Genomic DNA, 19840 nt, shown 5'->3' with positions numbered 1-19840 from the left:
TGCTTTTTAATGCCTTAATGATTTAAGTCAGTTGAAACCATTATATGTGTGTGTGTGTGTGTGTGTGTGTATATATATATATATATATATTTTTTTTTTTTTCAGAGAATATGAATGATAAGAGAAAAAACATTTTTCCACTCATGGTTAGTGGTTGGGTGAAGCCATTTATTGTCAAACAACTGTATTCACTCTCTTTTTTATATCATATCATAATGACAGAAACTACCCAAGAAATCATAAATTCTGTCAGGGTATGTAAACTTGTGAGCACAACATTGTGTGTATGTATATATATATATATATATATATATATATATATATTAGGGTGCAACGATACTCAAAATCCACGGTTCGGTTCGATACGTTTTTGTCACGGTTCGATACATTTTCGATACAGGAAAAGAGAAATTTCCAGGATTTTTTTTTTTTACTTGTAGTTTATTGAAATTTCCAACATTTGTTTCAGCTCAAAAGCAGTTTTTAAATTAAATTAAATGTATCAGGGGCAGCTATACCTGACACATGTTCTGCTGTGCATGGGGGGGTTGCGTGTGTGTGTGTGTGTGTGTGTGTGTGTGTGTGTGTGTGTCTGTTTGTCTGTCTGTCTGTCTGTCTGTCTGTCTGTCTGTCTGCTTGTGCACCTGCCGTGCGCGATAGAGAGCAGAGGAGAATTGTGAACGCGCGACCATGTAGAGACAGAAATGACATCCCGTCATGTAAATAAGATAAATAACATAAGGATATTTAGTCTGTTACATAAAAGAACAAGGTATAGACCTGATCTATGAGAGAGGGAACCTTAAATCACTTCTGCTTTGACTTCCAAGGGGGCGGGACCCGACGGGTACGCCCCCGATGTAACAGCAGGAAAACACTGTCCGGTATCAGGCTGAGGTCTACAGAGCATGCAGTATAAGACCACAAGTAATGCATATACAAACTTTAAAAACATATCATCCAGACTAGCATCACTACAGGACCCCGGAACAACTCTGCTCTGCAACCAAAGCGGATCACTCGTGCTTCCCTCTCGTGCGGGCGCGCGCTCACACACACATACATGAACATATGAACCCAGCAGAAAGTCGTATGGTGAAATATATATTTCCATATGAAGCACAGTTAAAACAAACGTGACCAGCTTGGACTGAATGAATGTGGGAGGAGCGCGCAGTTCAGTGGACCTGCGCTCGACAAACAATGTATCCCAAATAGCTCACAGAATGCTAAATGCATCAAGCATGCATTATGGTAGCCAAATGGGTTGAGGCCATTGATTTTCTAACTTTCTTCTTCTCATTAATGACAGAAAAGTCTTCCAGCAGTGCGTCGCCTAACAGCAGACCCCCAGCTATTTATCCAGCAAGCTTCAGCTTCCATCCGCAACCCCAACACTCCATCTTCAACCATGAAACAGTCCGGCTCAGAAGCTGAAAAAAGCTTAGGCAAAAGCCAGCAGGTAAAGAAATGTTGACTACTTGTTTTAATAAGGAAAAACATAAACTGATATGTAAGAGATTCAAAGAAGTAGTTAATGGGGAAACATGTAATATAAGCCAGTATAAATCTATACACTGAAGTAAAAGGCTACAGTTGCTTTTAATGGAAACAGCCTGGGTTCTCTTTTATATGCATTGTATACATGCAAAACAGGGCCTGAAAATGGCATACGCACCTTATCCCGTTAAGTTTGAGCAACATGAGTATTGCACCTTGCAGAATTTAGCTAGTTACAGCAGCAAGGAAAAAAGTCTTTTTAACAGGCAGAAACCTCGAGCAGAACCAGACTCATGATAGACAGCCATCTGCCTCGACAGAGTTAGGGTGGGAAGGAGGGATAGAGGGGGTAGGAGAGAGCAGTGATAGTGACGAAACCGATAGTAGTAGTAGTAGTAGTAGTAGTAGTAGTAGTAGTAGTAGTAGTAGTAGTAGTAGTAGTAGTAGTAATAGTAGTAGTAGTAATAGTAGTAATCTGTTGCCACTGGAGTCCGGCACGTCTGTAGCAGCAGACAGTCTATGGCAGTGACTCAGAGGAACCTACGAGACAAGGGAGCTCAGGGACTCCTGAAAAGTCTATGGTTAGTAACTTTAATGGGACAGGCAGAGTTAAAGTAAGTGATGAGGGGGTTAGGGGGAAGGGGGTGAGATAGGATCCCAGTGTGTCAGTGTGCCAGTTCCCCCGGCAGTCTAAGACTATAGCAGCATAACTAAGAGCTGGTCCAAGCCTGATCCAGCTCTAACTATAAGCTTTATCAAAAAGGAAAGTTTGACACCTACTCTTAAAAGTAGAGAGGGTGTCTGCCTCCCGGACCCTGACTGGTAGATGATTCCAAAGGAGAGGGGCCTGACAACTGAAGGTTCTACCTCCCATACTACTCATCAATATATGGACAACCCCACGTCATCAAAACCAGTCAAATCTGTATATTTTATCAACAGATGTGACATTAAAAGATAAAAGCTGTCTTAAAGTTAATAGTAATAGTTAATTAGCTTTGTTTCACTTTCACATTACTCCCAAGTGCAGTGGAGAAAACTGGACTGTATCCTAAGTTAATCGTTGGATGTTCAAATCTAAAGTCACATCAAAAGGCACACAACAATTGCAGCAGAAGTGTTATCAATGTACCCATATATTTTGCAGTATCACCAAGTGTAATGTAAAGTCTATGTAAAGTTTTAATAAAGATCACTGTGCGGCACTTGGATGCTAAATAAATGTTCTTAAAATGCAGGTTATCCAGCAACTTCAAGGAGTGACAATCAGACCTGGGTTTGACACATTAACCCAGTCCAGATATTACTTAACTAAGAACACCAGGCCCACCCCAAAACACACAGTGGTGCAGCCAGAAAAGCACTACAAAGGTAAGGATTCTGAATATTTGAGTTACAAACTTGTTTCTTGGTTGAGTAAGAGGAAGATGGCACTATTTGAGGTGGTGTTCCAGTGCACAGGGGGAAGACTATTCATCATTGTTTTTATCTATGGAAGTGCATTATATAATATACACTACCAGTCAAAAGTTTGGAAACACCTTCTCATTCAAGGGTTTGTATTTATTGTAATTAAAATTTTAGATTAATACCAAATCCATCAAAACTATGAAAGAACATATATGGAATTATTGCATTTTTAAAAAAGTGTTAAACAAAGCAGAATCTGTTTTATATTTTAGATTCTGTAAAGTAGCCCCCTTTTTCCTTCATGACAGCTTTGCACACTCTTGGTATTCTCTCAGTCTGCTTCATGAAGTGGTCTCCTGGAATGGTTTCTAATGAACATGAGCCTTGTCAAGAGTTCATTTGTAGAATGACTTGCCTTCTTAATGTGTTTGAGACCATCAGTTGTGTTGTTCAGAGGTAGGGTTAATACACAGTGGATAGGCCTATTTGACTACTGTTGTAATCCAGATTATGATAAAACCAGATTATTTCATAGTTATGATGTCCTCAGTACTAATCCACAATGTTGAACATAATTAAAATAAATAAACTATTGAATGAGAAGGTGTGTCCAAACTTTGGACTGATAGTGTGTGTGGCTGGTAAACTAATTTGTCATGATGAAGTGGAAAAAGAATCAAAATGAGCTTTGTTGGACAGACATTTGTACACATACAAGGAATTTGAATCCAGTAGATTTCTTTGTACAAACCTTCTTTGAAAAAACATTAAAAAGAAATATTACACTTATATGAAGCCAACATTAAACATATGTATTTAAGACTGGGTAAGGCGGTGCAATCGTGAGGAGTGCTAAGAAAGCTGAAAAATATTTGTGTAATTGTGTAACAGATGGATTAATTAACATTATGGTTTTTGTATGCAGTGTCAACTTCAATAATAATAATAATAATAACTGTGCATAAGCAGAGGAATTCAAACAAGATACCTTAACGGCCAGAATTTGAAAGCATGCTACAGTCTACTGCATATTAAATGGTAATAAAAGGAAAGTATGAAGAAAGCATGTTGATGCAGGTGCAAAAGTACAATTGGAATATAATAAAATGTGCTGAATCCAGCAACAATGCTATTTTTTCATATTTGGACACAGACACTGCAGGCAGGATTGTGGTAAAAGGATGGCTTCAAATTACCAGGTGAAGACAAAAACCTCTTGGTTAGATGGTGGCTTAATAAAATGTCCTACAATAGAAGTTTACCAGATGGAGAGGGTATCTTTACAGGCCCTCCTGAAGAAGTGTTTGACATTTACAAACCGCACCCAGCTAAATTATGAAGAGACCAAACAACATCTCCAAGCTCAGAAAAAAAAATGCTATATGGTATGTTGCTTTCTTATTAACTCTGTTTGTCTCTTTCCTTTATAGAAACCTTTTTGATTAAGCAGCCTTTCCCTCAGGATCTATCTCATCGCACAAAATTTGCATTCAAGGAGAGTGTAGGATCTTACAAGTAACACATTCAGATGTTTTTTTTCAATTCAAAATTAAGTGACAATGTGGAATTGTAAAGCTGGTTGAGCTACGTTAGCACAGTTACTTATTTGTTTGTGGGTGATGTTTCCCAGAGAAGATGATGACATCAATGATGTAGCCTCCATGGCTGGAGTCAACTTGAGAGAGGAGAATGCAAAGATCTTGACCACAATGGTTGGCTCTGTTGTGAAGTCATGCCAGGATCAGCCCTTCCTCTCACCCAACCCAGTGCTCAGCCGAATCCTTCATACAGGTACAAGATCCATGCTGGGGTAGAGCTCAACTAACTTACTCAATTGAATACATCATATCAAGACAACACATTGACAACTGTACAGCATGAATGATTAGGGATGTAAGGATACACTCAACCCTTGATTCTATTTGAAGCTGATTTTTGGTTCATGATACAATTCGCTCACGATTCTCTAATGATTTTCAAGAAAACTGGATTGAACTCAAAATTTTAATAACTATTATTTTATTTCAATTCTCAGATATGGACAGATGGGATATATATATGTTTTCTTATATTTATTTGTAAACAAAGTAATCCTTTTTTCATTTTTAAGGAGTGTTGCAACTCAAATAAAACCACAGCACACTTTTTTTCACCGTACAAAAATACCTTGTTGGAAAATTTCAGAACAGTTATAGAGAAATGGAAAATGAACGATTCCCAAATGAAAGTATTTAATATTAAAACAAATAAGGTCAATCTTTAAATTGGGGATGTACATTTCAAGTATTTCCCGTGATCGATCTTTGGAAATGTTAACGATCAATTATTGTTTAATCATAAAAAAACATGAACGTTTTCCATGTCAAAAATAATGACAAATGCGTTTTTCCACCTAAATCAAATTTTCCTTCACGACACAGTGTATATTACTGACGGTATTAAACAGCTACAGATCATATTGAGGTGTTCAAAATGTTAACACGCTGAATATCAACGTGAGGAGCAGGCTTATAAATAATCCCTGTGGACTCATGGTCATAGAGTGAAGACTCAGACTACAACATGTGGATTTACTGCAACAGGACAACTGAACAGGATCAGATTTCAGACTCAGTGTCCAGTTTTCTCCTTCTTATTGAGAAGAATAAACATTTAAACGCGGTCATGTGTCAGCTGGGAGCGCAACCGGGTCAGAATCAGTCCGGCGGCGGAGAAACAAAGCGCTCGTGGAGACCTGTCACTCAGCCGCAGCCCCCAGCTGAGCGTCTCTGTGAGCAACACCTTCAGTCAGCTGATTCTGAAACATGCTTTAAAGTTAAAACACCTCCACTCAGCGAGTGACGAGAGAGCAGACAAGAGACTTCATGATGTTGAACAAGTGGAGTATAATGCAGATAGCGCCTTCTACTGTTTAAAAATAATATTCAGATACAAATGTTGTTGAATCGATTTTAATCCACCCTTATTTATATCGATTTCTTACCGTCTTGCGATATACCCTTACATCCCTAATGAATGATTTATTTTGGTTATTCAATTTAGCTTAATTTTATTCTTTAATGGTCTTGCATGATTAATATGTTGAAGACATCAAGTACCCTTGATGTAGATACGCTGAGCTCTAAAGTGTCCATTTGGCTTGAATGTTGTGTTATGACTGGCAGTGGTTTTGTGTGTTCTATGTCAGGACAAGCACTTGGAGTGACTGACGTTGGTCCAGACGTTGTAGGTCTGGTTTCTCACGCTACACAGGAGTGTCTCCGTGGACTGCTGGAGAAGCTGACTCTGATGGCAAATCATCGCAAGGCAACCCTTAAGGTACTGCAATCAGACCCAGAGACAGAGCACTGGTTAACTTATGTTTCCAATCAGAATCAGAATCAGAATCAGAATCAGAAATACTTTGTTTATCCCTCAGCTGATACAGTATGCTCATATACACAGTATGAAAAAAGTCAACATGTTAATAGAAAGAATTAATAAAATAAGATACAAATACGTAGAAATAATATAAATTGGATTAAGAATAAGTATATACAGACGTGCAGATCAATCAATCAATCAATCTTTATTTGTATAGCACCAAATCACAACAAACGTTATCTCAAGACTCTTTTACAAACAGAGCAGGTCTAGACTATACTCTATGTATACTATAGAGACTATACTTGATGTCTAGACCAGACATCAAGACAGGATACGATCCACTACCCTCTTACTGACATGACTTGATCTTCTCTCATCTTAATCCACCATGAACATTGCACCTCGCAGTATTTAGTGAGTTACAGCAGAGAGGAAAAACTTCCTTTTAACAGGCAGAAACCTTGAGCAGAACCAGACTCATGTTAGACACACATCTGCCTTGACCGAGTTGGGGTTGGAAGGCGGGATAGAGGAGAATAAGAGAGAGAGAGAGCGGTGATAGTGATTAGAAGAGTAGTAGTAGTAGTAGTAGTAGTAGTAGTAGTAGTAGCAGTAGCAGCAGCAGCAGCAGCAGCAGCAGCAGCAGCAGAAGTGAGTGGGTCCCTGGGAAATGTAATGAGTCCCAAAATGTATTTCTTGAGAAAGATGGTGTTAAAAGATCTGTGATTAACACATAGAATTGGGTATTTTTAAAAAGTACTTCTAATCAAAGGAATTATATAATGCTCTTAGGTAATAATAGCTATGTTTGACCTTTTTCTTCTGTGGTATTTTTAAAATGTTTCCTCTAACAGCTTCATGGAGAACTTGCTGGTAATGGGATATGCACAGATTTCATCAAAGCATAAGAAAAATAGCATGTGCAGGTGGATGTACTACTTTTTAAAGTCATTTTAGATATGAATATAGATAACAATGCAAACAAATCTGTACATCAAATTGAGAAAAAAAATTTAAGTTGCCAATTGAAAAAAAGAATCCTTAGAGTGAACTATTTTGTATCAGATTCTTCTCCAACAGTTTCCAGCATCCTGAAACCAAAATAGGACATGTTGAAAATAGATAACTTTCACTCCTGCCACCTTCAAGAAAGGCCAGAAACTGTCTGTTTCTATTCTAAGGTTACATAACATAGACGGGAGGAATTCTGTGTAAGATTTCTAACTGTTCATTTTGAGAAAAGGACATAAAAAGCAGAACGTGTGCTTCCAGAGTTAAATATTTCACATACATACACTAAAGGCCTTTTTTCGACCAGAGGAACTTTACCCTGGAACTACGTCTGTTTTGACCTGTGGACCCAGGGTCTAAATTTAGTTCAGGGGTAGTTAATCTCCCCCCCTTAAAAAGCCCCTGCTAGGGGGGTCGTACTTTTCAAAAAGCCCCGGGGCTTTCGGGGGGCAGGGCCTGCAATGCTGAACGTGTCTGATTGGTAGATTAACAGCAGTGTTTTTATTCCTCCCCCCCCGTCCACAATAACATCACACACATCTGTGATTCTCTTGATTTCTCTTTCTTTCATTAGTTTTTATTTGTTCTATCTTTTTTGTATGTGTGTGTACTTTTCAAAAGAAGAAGCTGTGATTCTCTTGATTTAGCAGCTTGTAACAGTAGTCTTCTCTCAGCCCACCGTGAATGTGTCTCTCCTGGTGTTCCGGTTTTAAAAGTGACCCTGTAAACTGGAGACCTTCAGCTGAACTTGTCAGTGTTTGTGGAGTTTACACAGCTGTTGAAACACAGAGGGAGTTTTAAGATTCAATATCCTCATCAGATATTTAATGATTGTCTAAAGACGTTTATGAGGGATGCATCCGGCTGAAAGTCTAACAGGGTCACTGTTTAAACCAAAACACCAGCCGATCTCTGCCACGGCTTCAAAAGTTCTAAAGGATTTTAAAGCCGTGTTGAAACGTCTTTGCTACTCGCGCTTATCTCCTCTCACGTGTTGATTCAGTGAATCCATCTGTGATGAAATATAGCACCATCTAAAACAGCGCCAGCTGAGTCTCTTCATGCTAACAGGCTAACTGTTGTGTTGCTCATAATGATACCTGCCTGTCTGTCTTCTTCTGTAGTGTCATCTGTGATGAATGGCATTCCTCTTTGTTTTACTGCCCTCTACTGGTCTGGTTGTGTAGTGCATTTACTTTTTATTTCCTCCATACGTCACTGGCCTGATTTGCACAATTTACCCGGGACTTCAGCCCCGCGCTCGAAACGGGGCACAGGAACCTTTTAGTTCAGGGTAAAGTAGTTCTGGGGGCTGAAAGACCCTGGAACTCTTGGTCGAAATGCACCTTAAATGGACTTCTGTAATTGTAATGTTTCTCTGTCTCTGTCTGTCTCTGTCTCTATCTCTCTTTATTTTGTGTGCTTGTGTTCATGTCTTTGTTTGTGCACGCTTGTGTGAGACAACAGGAAGATTCGTGGCACTCCCAAGTGAGCGATGTACGCTCCCAGCTGCGCTTCATGGAGGAAGTGGAGAATTTGAAAAAGAAGAAGAAAGATGAAGAGGAGAGAGAAAGACTGCTGCGTTTGGCCAGAGTAAGCTTGTATTTATTTCACTTCCATTTAAGGTCATATCACATTTTATCCCTATCTATGCCTTTTATTTATGCTGCTTACTGAATGAAGGACTTGTTGTTTATGATCACAGAACCGCTCTCAAAGTGAGGATCCTCAGCAGCAGCTGCTAAAGCAAAGAGCCAAAGAGGTATGAGGGGAATAACTAAAAGCCAAACTTACCAACACAGGGTTCCCACAGTTCATTGAATAGACTTAAAATGTCTAAAATGAAAATCAGGAAAATGAAGGCCATAAGTTGTCTGAAATGTATTGTAAATTTGCTTTGCTGGTTACTTTTAAGGCTAATGGAAAATTTGTTATACTGTTACGGCCAAGCATAACAGTGGCCTACAGATAGATGTAAATTATATCATGCCTTGGTCACTTTTGTGACTCAACAATCTGGACCCATATTTTGCCCCATCTGAACCTGGACCAGTTATTGAAGGTCTGGGTCTTCCCACCATTGCAGCATTTCTTCCATTTATGGAATAGTGAGTTCAGCAGCCCAGGAAATCTGTACCTTGGTTTTAAAACGTTTACTCAGATCAGCATTAACATTGGACTCGTATAGTACAGCTACACTGAGAAGCCACAGACTGAGGTCAATTAAATGAGTCAGGGAAAGTAGGCATGGTGTGCATTACAATGAGTACAGTAGATGGCAAAACATAGCTATAAATCAAGGATGCACAGATTCTTATTGTTCTCTCAGTTTTTTTGTGGGCAGCACACAACTGATAGACTATGCATGACCGTTCTAAAAGTGGCAATGTCAACAAGCCAGAGCACAGTTAATGATTTCAGCATTCAGGGCAATCGCCCCATCTGGGGCGCCCCATTATTAGAAAATACATGGAGAAGTGCCCTCTGGATGCACCTCAAATGTGCAAAACATAAAAATAGTGCCCTCTGGATGCTCCTCAAATGTTAAATAACGTTAGTCCCTTCTGGATGCCCGACAAATGTACAAAATGTTTAAAAAAGTGCCCTTTAAATGTATAAAAACTTTTGTAAAAGTACCCTCTGGATGCAGTTCTGTTGAACTTACTGTAGAAGAATACTCCTGGGTGCATACTGTCAATAAATAGTTAAATAGTGCTCTCTGAGTTCCTCTCTGTTGGATGAAATGCACAGAAGTGCTCTTTGGATGCCCCTCCTGTGAATTAAAGGTAAAATGTGCCCTCTGGATGTCCATGTAGTTTATATGATATGTTATGTCAATTTTTAAGTAATCAATAATATAGAAACATATCAACAGTATTTGGTTCCCTATTCATAATTCAATTTCCACCACATATGGTCACAAAAATACTCATCAGGGTGCAGGGAATTAAGTTTTAGATGCTCAACATTTTCTGGGGGAGGACCCCAGCCCCCTCTCTTGTTACTGCTGCATTAATACCTTTAAATTCACCCTAAGCTAGGGGTTTGAAAGGAGGTGCACTTTTTTTGTGTTTTTGCCCCTGTCCCTCAAACAGCCTGAGTATGCCACTGGTAAGAACCCAACCAAAAGCTGTCACTAGAAATCTGTTTTAGCTAATTGGGTATCTAGTAATGGTTCTTCATCACATCAACGCAAGATTGATTTAGAATTTCTTCAAGGAGGTCTCCCTTGCCCAATAGGGTGAAGGAGACCTCATATAGGGGGTTTAAGCTCCAGCTAGTAATTGCTTACAGAGGGACAGAAGTTGATCCAATACTCCAAATAAATGATGTTCTCAAACTCACTAAATCCTTGCTATTTATCGTGCTAATTGCTCATTTAGTAATGCAAAAGAGTGTGTAATGTTTTTTTTGCTGGCGAGGCAGGGAGAAGGGTTAGAGAGATGAAAGGCACTTTGGTTATTTAAGGAGGCGGGAACACCACCCAGGGCTTGTTTTCCTTCTGAGGCTTCTGTGTAGCTCCAAGCCACCACACTGCCAGAAGTTTCTCCACAGGAAAAGAAATAAATAATTTACATGCACTGTTGCTGCCACCCCCACACACTCTCAGCTGTTGAATCACACAAACACTTGACTGAGTCTTTACCTACAGATCATGCACACACTTAGTAGGTATGGAGCTAATTCAAATGATTTCCGTGAGTCCCCCCCAGCAGACACTAAAGGTTAGAATAAGAATCACTTTTTTATGCAGTAATGTGGGTAAAATGTTGATATGTGTAACATTTTAACATTACTCCAGGGAAGTTGTGGGCATCCCTTTTATCAGTTATGATTAGGACCCTTGCTAGATTAGAAAAAATAAAGTAAAATTATGTCATGAGTCCAAAAGCAAAACCCAGCACATTACATTTCTTTCCAAACAAACCAAATTTATTTGACACATCTGAAAAGTCTTTTACTCTGAAATGGACATTTCTTTTAAGCAATTGAAAAGTTCTCAGAGCAACGGAGTGGACCCGCTGGCACATGGATCATATTTTTCCATTTAATAATGTCTAACAAGTAATGTAATATTAAAGGTGACATATCATGCAAAATTTACTTTTTAATGGTTCTCTACCTGAAATATGTTTCCCTGGCATGTCTACAAACCCCCCGAAAATAAAAAAAAAATCCATTCTGCCCCTGTTCTGATTTCTACACCTTTCTGTAAATGTGTGTGAAACAAGCCGTTTCAGACTTCAGTGTTTTTGTTACGTCACAACAATATCCGGTCTGTCACGGAGTCAGAGCTCGGAGCTTGTTCAGCCCATAGACTGTATAAAATACAACTCAACCCCTCCTCTGTTTTTCATTCCCTGCACACATGTGTGCTAACAAGGAGCTTAGGAGGGAGGCATGCTAGTTGTAGGCTGTCTTAATAAACACAAAAGGTTGGTTTGACTCCCCACGTCTGCAGATTTGAAGATCTAGTGGATGATTTTTATTTGTCATGGAAAAGTGCTAGCGCTAGTTAGCATAGCCACATAGCTACATGTTTGTAGCTGTGTACTAAAACACACGTCGACATACTGACAAATAAAAAAACAAGAAACTCTAAATCTGTGACCAATCCATCAGAAAGGTCCTGCTGCCTTTCTGGTAGAGGTCGGTTTTACTCCCCACGTCTGCAGATTTGAAGATCTAGTGGATGATTTTTATTTATCATGGATAAGTGCTAGCGCTAGTTAGCATAGCTACATGTTCGTAGCTGTGTAACAAGACACACGTCCACATACTGCTAAATAAAACAACAAGAAACACTAAATCTGTGACCAATGGTTCAGAAAGGTCCTGCTGCAGGCGCCTCTCCGTCAGGACCAGATTCTGGATCAGATTCAGAGGGTTGAAGTAACGCCGGTCTGTGAGCAGCCGTGTATATTCAGCCAACATGTAAACATTAGATCAACGTGCTGGAGAGCCGAGGGCACATCCACTTCCTGAGGGGGCGTGGTCAGAGGGAAAAGAGACCGTTCTGAGGAGGGCTGACGAAGAGAGTTTTTCAGGCAGACCAAAATCTGATTTCAAAGTGTTTTTTTTTTAGCATAATCTTTAAAGACATGTTTTGGGGACCTCTTAGACCAATATATATTGATGAAAAAAACGTAATATGTCACCTTTAAGATAAGTTTATGCAAAAATTTAAGCTTAGTGGTAGGGTTGATCGTTTCAACCATAGGGTGTATAATTAATACAATAACTCAACCTAACCTCTGTTGAGCTAGTGTGAGGTAAAGAGGCGGGCTTTGAGCATCCTCGCCAACAGCTACAGTGTTCCCACCTGTCAGTCAAGTCAGCTGTGCCCCTCATTGGAAAACTTGTAATCTAAATATCTTTGAAACAACCGCATTACGAAAAAATTCAACACCTGTACAGTGTGTGCCGATTGAGAAATGAGCCATTCACACTATACTCATTTTTCTGTACCAGGCTGTAAACATGTTTATTTCTGCTGTAAAGACCGTCTCTTTGAATTGGTGTGTATGTGGTTTCCGGTACTTTCGGAGCCAGCCTCAAGCGGACTCTTGAGAAACTGCTGTTTTTAGCACTTCTACATGGGCTTCAATTCTCGCAGCCAGAGGTTGCTGCTTGGTCTCAAAATCTTGTCTTAACATTTTGCCATATTGATTATGTTCACAATGACAACAAAAATATTTGATGTAACTGTTTTCTAAATTAAAAAACGTACATGAATTATTGTAAGCCAAGTTAAGCTGCTTCTATCAAAAGGTGTATGACAATATGGGCCTGAAGAAAGAAAATGATATAACTCTTTTTCAATTCTTGCTGGGGTTTTACTTCCTCCAACAACAGGCTGTCTTCATATGTGGACAATTATGTCTTCAGGCAGAAAACAACACTGAAAATGTTACTGGTGTACTGTTTTTACTTGTATGAACAGTAATTTCAGTTTTGTTTATGTATTTTTATTCATCATCTATTATCTATTAGATGAGTTATCTATTTCCTGGAGACTACTTAATTCTGCCAGCTAATCCTTTGTATCTTTTCAGTTACAAAAAATGGAAGAAGCGCAGCTGCAGCAAAGAGAGGCAAACCTCACAGCGCTGGCTGCTATCGGGCCTCGCAGGAAGAGACCTCTTGAGCAGACTGAAAGCCAGGTTGGTCTCTGAGAAATCTCAATTATGTGTTGAAAACACAATCTGAAAAGCATCTGTTTATATCAATGACTGCAATGAAGCTCAATACATCTCACAGATATTACACATAAAAAGCCTTCTAGAGATTGATGAATGATTTGATGTAAACTGCTTGAATACAGAAGTCAATCTGTTCCATGTGATATTGAGATTAAAAAGCCATTGGTTGTCTAGTACAGAATATTTCTGTATAAAGGATATGCCTCTGAATTCAACTCATTTTCACCTTTTATGTTACAGTGTTTACAAATTCAGAGTAAAAAAATTGAGTTTTACAAATTTGATGAACCAAATTCAGATGCCAAAACATGAGGTATAAAATTCAGCTGATATTCGCTAAAACCTGGTTGGCCAAATTCAAATGCAAAGTACAATGTGTAAAATTCACATTAAACATCCTGCAGCCTGTTGCACCAGCTGTGCATAAGTTGTGTTCTAAGTTAGGGTGTAAAGTCCACCCTAAACCATACGTTGAAACTAGTTAGTTTGTAACTTCAGTTGTGTCATTTTTTGGTTGCAACACAGAGACATAAAGTTCATCTTAACTAGTAGACAGTAACGTCCAAACTAACCAAAACATCATCGCAGATATGACGTATACACTTCCAGCAGCCAATCAGAGGAAAGCACCAATTTTGATGCACTGTTATCTTTCGTGCCTATAATCGTCTCAGAACTGACCAACAGCTGAAACAAACTAAAGTAATGATAACTACAGTCTTAATCCTTAATCTACGGTGTGTATAATAAAAGTGACATCGAGTGGTACAATTATCAACTACAACATATGTTAATACTCAGGAGGGCAAATCTTGGTCATCATATTTTTCCAAAGGATTTAATCTCTCGCGGATAATAATAATAATAATAATACCTAAGTTTTATATAGCGCTTTTAAATAACTCAAAGACGCTTTACAAATAAATAAATAAATACAAATAAAGACATACAAGACAAGCAGACGACAAGGGAAGAGGTGGAATAATTAATGTGAGGGGAATGCCTGTTTGAAAAGGTAAGTTTTTAACTGTTTCTTAAATGAATGAAGTGAGTCAGAAGCACGGATGTGTGGGGGGAGAGAGTTCCAGAGGGCGGGGGCGTCTATGGCAAAGGCCCGGTCCCCCAAGGTACGGTGCTTGGATTTAGTGATGGGAGTGAGGAGGTTGGAGTCAGAGGATCGAAGGCGGCGGGAGGGGTGGTAGTACTGGAGAAGGTCAGTGAGGTATGGGGGGGCCAGGTTATTGAGGGATTTGTACGTGGTGAGCAGGATCTTGAAATGGATGCGCTGTTTTACGGGGAGCCAGTGGAGCTGTTGAAGGACAGGGGTGATGTGGTCTCTGGAGTGGGAGTGGATGAGTAGCCGGGCAGCAGAGTTTTGTACGTATTGTAGTTTTTGTAGATCGGAGGAGGGAAGACCATACAGGAGGCTATTGCAGTAGTCGAGTCGTGAGGATATAAAAGCATGAATTAGGGTTTCAGCAGCGGATTTGGAGAGAGTGGGACGGAGGCGGGCGATGTTGCGGATATCACGTTGGAGACGTCATGTAGCTGGGAGGACCCTCTGTATCTCCTCATCATCCCACTTTTCAAAACAACTCGCCATGGTAGCCGATATACTCTACGGAGGACTTTACACCTACTAGGAGCTAAGTGTAAGAATTAAGTTGTAACTTAGGTTTACGTTGGAACTATCTCAGCTGGTGCAACGCCCAAAACGTTAGTAGAGTGTAAACTCATCCTAAATGAGAAATTACGTTCAAACTAGGCTACGTTTAAACTTTCACACAGCTGGTGCAACAGGCTGCTGGAGTTTAAGGAACAGCAGTTGATTCTAAATCATGTCAAACCAACATGCAGCCAATCATATTGCACTCCATTAGACATGTGACACTAGAGATGAGAGTAATCCAACCAGGTAGCTGCCCTTGACTTGTGGGCCCCACCCCCTGAGGGTGAAGGCAGCAAACATAACGTAACATCATTTATGACTTCTGATCAGCAATCTGCCATGTGACATTGAAAAAAATCAAAGTTGAAGGGTTTACATGAGTATCAGCAGAGTATTCAGTTTTAGAAATTCAATGGCTTTTCAATTTCAGAAAAACAATTTCCATCTTAATATAAAGTTTTTGTTATGAAACATTTGTGGAGAAAGTATTTCACTAACAAAAGTATAATGAAACAAGTAAAACAGAGTACTTCAATATACGTAAGTCAACATTGCTGTTTAAACTAGAATATTGTGTATGGTATGTCATAATAAGCACTGTGGACAAGCTACGCTACATGGAAATCATGACCCAGCACAACTTGGCTTCTTAAAAGTAAAATAGTTGGTGAAGAGTTTAACTGGGTATGCTTGTTGAGGTGGTTTGGCGTAGTAGTAGCTGTTGCTGCTGGAGTCTGGCATGTCCATAGCAGCTTGAGCCTGGAATATTCACAGCAACAGGCCAGCAACGGCAATGACTCAGAGGAACCTACGAGACAAGGGGGCTCAGGGACTCCAGAAAGGTCTATGGTTAGTAACTTTAATGGGACAGGTAGGCTTAAAGTAAATGATGGGGAGGGGGAGAGGGGTGAGAAAGGATCCCAGTGTGACAGTTCCCCAGGTAGTTTAAGCCTATAGCAGCATAACTAAGAGCTGGTCCAAGCCTGAGCCAGCTCTAACTATAAGCTACAAACTAGTAGAGGGCTGCTGCTGAGGGGCTACATGGCCACATGGCAATGTTTAATATACTGTACAGTATAGTTCTTGTAGTAACATACTACTTCAAATGAATTATTTGTATCAAATACATTAGGCCAAATAACACCACCCAATGAATAGACTTGATTCAGCTCAGTTGGCTGTGTCAGTTTCTACAGCTTGCCTTTATTTAAATCTGGCTTTTTCAGTGCCACCTCTTTTCAGCCCAATCCATCGCATCGCCCCTTGACTTTATTCATTTGGAAGGATCAAGTGATGTTAAGGAATAGATATATTAGAGAGACTTGTATTCAGCTTGTATTTCCAGTCAGGCACGGACTGCCCTGACCAAGTCTACTGCTTGGCTGTCTGGGAACGTTACTATCTATAGTGAAATGTGACTAGAAGGGTAAGTAGGCTTACTCGTATCCAAGTGCAGCCTGTATGATCTATTTACTGTAACAACAATAACAACTGGGAACCTTCCTGGTTCCTCCTGTCCTGACATATTGAATGTTTTCACATTATTCTACATTTTTGAGATGCAGTAGTATGCTACATTGCAAAATAAAGGAATTGGGCTGCTGCCCCAAGAGACAACGTTATCATCAAACAAATAGCTGATAGGTTTCAAAGAGATCTTCTCTTCATCAAATATCAAAACAAATTATACACTGATTGTAAAGCAACATCAATGAATCCAAAAATAGAAGAAAGTGGCATGTTGTTTTATAAGCTGTTAAGGCTGGTCTCTCCTCAACTAATGCCAGCACACAGGGAGCTTACATCTTACCACATGTTTGAGACTGTTAGTTTAGCTCATTGAGTCTTTAATTCTCTGTGTGTTTAAGTCCAGGCCCTGCAGGCTGTAGGTTTAGAGATGAGGACGTTGTTAACTGCACACACTTCCCACTGCCTTTGAACTCCATTACCCAGCAGAGCTGGCTGCCTGCCGACTTTCTTTCTCTTTCATCTTACAGCCACAAGGCTTCCTTTACCTCCTCACAGTTTTACCTCAGCTGGCACTGACACACTGATGACAGGAACTATGGAGGTGTAATGGGAAAAGTGTTTTGAGTGGAAGCTGTTTTGTACACCTGTTGTCGTGCAGATACTTCTTTAGTCATTGGACTATGTTACTGCACATGCCCACTTGAGGCAATTTTGCAATCCCACACTGACAAGACCAACTAGACAATAAACTCTTACAGTAGTGTTACACATTGAATGTTACAAATATGGTGCCATAAAAGGTTGGTTTGAAATATGCACTGTTAAAAATTGATTATTTCCCTTTAACCCTAGCTTTGTACTTCCCTTTGGTTTGGGTTAAAAAAAACTATATATATATTTAACACTTGCTACTACAGATCTGTTGCAAGGTGACAGAAGGCAGTGAAAAGGACAGTTTATTTTGTTTTGTGATCTTAGTTGAAAAAGGAGTGCAGGTCGGGGGAACACAAGGATGTGGTTTAGATAAGGTTTTAGGTTGGTTCTTACTTCCTCGTCAACCCTACACAGCAGTGGTTGACGCGGACGTGAGCACTACATACTTGATAAAAGTGTATCTAAATCTGACTACCAACCTCAGCTTTAAGTGCAGACTCTTTTCACTCATAGACTCAGGTTAGATGTTTTGAAGATCTAGCCACCACCAGTAGTAGTCCTACTGGGGTATGTCCTGAGGCTCCTGTTGACTCTGTAGTGTCTGTACTGGTTTTAGGAAGGGAAAATGACTAGCCACTCTTTGTACCCAGTTGTCCTGAGTGCCCCTCACACCCAATGCACCTGACTCTCTCCATGTATACTGTGTAAGAGCTTCCTTTTTCCTGATTGATTTCAGTGTGTTTTAAGAGTTCAGAATAATTGATGAACATAAACTATGAGAAACTCCAAAAAAATGATACCTAAAACAAATCCATTTTAAAGACCATAATGAGATTCATTTAATGATTTCAAGTTGCAAAGTATAGAACTTGATCTACTTTGCAAATCGTCTTATAAACTGTGTAAGAATGAATGTGAATCACTCACTATGAGAGCAGCAGGTTCATGTTTTCATTGAGTGGATGGATTATGTTTTGTGATTAAATATTATTTCTTATTAACACATAAAATCTGATAATGTTATGTCCATATAGATGATACACTTGACTTTCATTGTATGTGTAGTAACCTATACATTTTTTTCATTTGTGTATCAGATGACTCTGCTGCACAGACAAAGTGTTCAGAGAGTGACTCGTGTCATGCTGAGGGATCTATTGGTTTGCATGGAGCAGGACCAATTCCTACGTCACTCTCTCACTCTGTACAAAGCAATGCTCTGACTACTCTGACCCACTTCCTACTGTCATGGACTGAAATTGCTGTAACGCTAAATTTTGTGTTGTTTTTCTTTATTTAAGTTCTATCTGTTTTGTTTTTACAGACTTGTTTGTTATTTATAGATAGTGCTGGGTCGATGGTGGTAGTCTACTGGCCCCGAAAAGCACTCAGACTTTTGGTTTGGATTATAAAGATGAGAATATAATATAAGTGCCTCTGGGAAACACTGCTGCCAGCCTAAAGTGTTGTTTGCAGTGTTAAAAGGGAAGTCTTTTTGTTGAGTTCTAAGTTATATCCTGAGTGTTTCCTTATTTTCTTTGTTTGTTGTTTGACAATTAAACAAAAATAAGAATTAGTCTCATTCTGACATTTACTGTGGGTTAGGGTAAAGTGGGGGAGGTGGTCCACCACCTTGGACAGACCATAATGAAATGTCTCAAACACATCTTGATTATGTTATCACCAGGTCAAAAGCAGGTTGAATTATATGCTTTCCTATAAAATTAAACATACCTACCAAGATATTTAACAAAACAAAGTAGCTATAATAATACTTCTCAGGCCAGTTTTAAAGGTCTTCTGGTACTTTCTACTTTTTGTACCACTTCATAGGGTGGCTGTGGCTCTGGCCCTGCTGTCCACATGCCGAGGTGTCCTTGGGCAAGACACTTAACCCTGAACTGCCCTGGGTGGCTGTGCTATCTGTCTGGTATAAGTTTAGCTAATGCTGATTGGCTCTCCATATAGCAGTGCTGCTATCAGTGTATGAATGTGGTGGGATTTGGTGAATGTGACATGTAATTTAAAAGTGCTTTGAGTGGTCAGAAGACAAGAGAAAGCGCTTTATAAACACAGTCCATTTACCATTCAGTCATTTTAAATTGTGCAATACAGAAGGAACATACACTATATTACCAAAAGTATTCGCTCACCTGCCTTGACTCACATATGAACTTAAGTGCCATCCCAATCCTATTCATAGGGTTCAATATGATGTTGGTCCACCTTTTGCAGCTATTACAGCTTCAACTCTTCTGGGAAGGCTGTCCACAAGGTTGAGGAGTGTGTTTATAGGAATTTTTGACCATTCTTCCAAAAGCACATTGGTGAGGTCACACACTGATGTTGGTCGAGAAGGCCTGGCTCTCAGTCTCCGCTCTAATTCATCCCAAAGGTGTTCTATCGGGTTCAGGTCAGGACTCTGTGCAGGCCAGTCAAGTTCATCCACACCAGACTCTGTCATCCATGTCTTTATGGACCTTGCTGTGTGCACTGGTGCACAGTCATGTTGGAAGAGGAAGGGGCCCGCTCCAAACTGTTCCCACAAGGTTGGGAG

At 39.7% G+C, this 19840-nt stretch overlaps 1 protein-coding gene across 2 annotated transcripts in view; it reads left to right on the top strand.

Annotated features, from left to right (window-relative positions):
• Window positions 1–18860, top strand: part of LOC117805377 (transcription initiation factor TFIID subunit 4B-like) — a 33462-nt gene extending 14602 nt beyond the window's left edge. For both annotated transcript variants that reach the window (XM_034674099.1, XM_034674093.1), the window contains exons 8-16: window positions 1313–1462; window positions 2739–2871; window positions 4341–4425; window positions 4541–4701; window positions 6098–6228; window positions 8755–8880; window positions 8993–9049; window positions 13344–13451; window positions 18381–18860. In XM_034674099.1, coding sequence (XP_034529990.1) covers window positions 1313–1462; window positions 2739–2871; window positions 4341–4425; window positions 4541–4701; window positions 6098–6228; window positions 8755–8880; window positions 8993–9049; window positions 13344–13451; window positions 18381–18506 — 1077 coding nt within the window. In that variant the 3' untranslated portion in view covers window positions 18507–18860. The remainder of the gene's footprint in view (window positions 1–1312; window positions 1463–2738; window positions 2872–4340; window positions 4426–4540; window positions 4702–6097; window positions 6229–8754; window positions 8881–8992; window positions 9050–13343; window positions 13452–18380) is intronic.
• Window positions 18861–19840: the final 980 nt, after the last annotated feature.

This window comes from Notolabrus celidotus, chromosome 2 (genome assembly GCF_009762535.1).
Source record: "Notolabrus celidotus isolate fNotCel1 chromosome 2, fNotCel1.pri, whole genome shotgun sequence".
NCBI classification, from domain to species: Eukaryota; Metazoa; Chordata; class Actinopteri; order Labriformes; family Labridae; genus Notolabrus; species Notolabrus celidotus.
The sequence above is the reverse complement of the archived record's forward strand: the minus strand, read 5'-3'. Positions and strand labels throughout refer to the sequence as shown.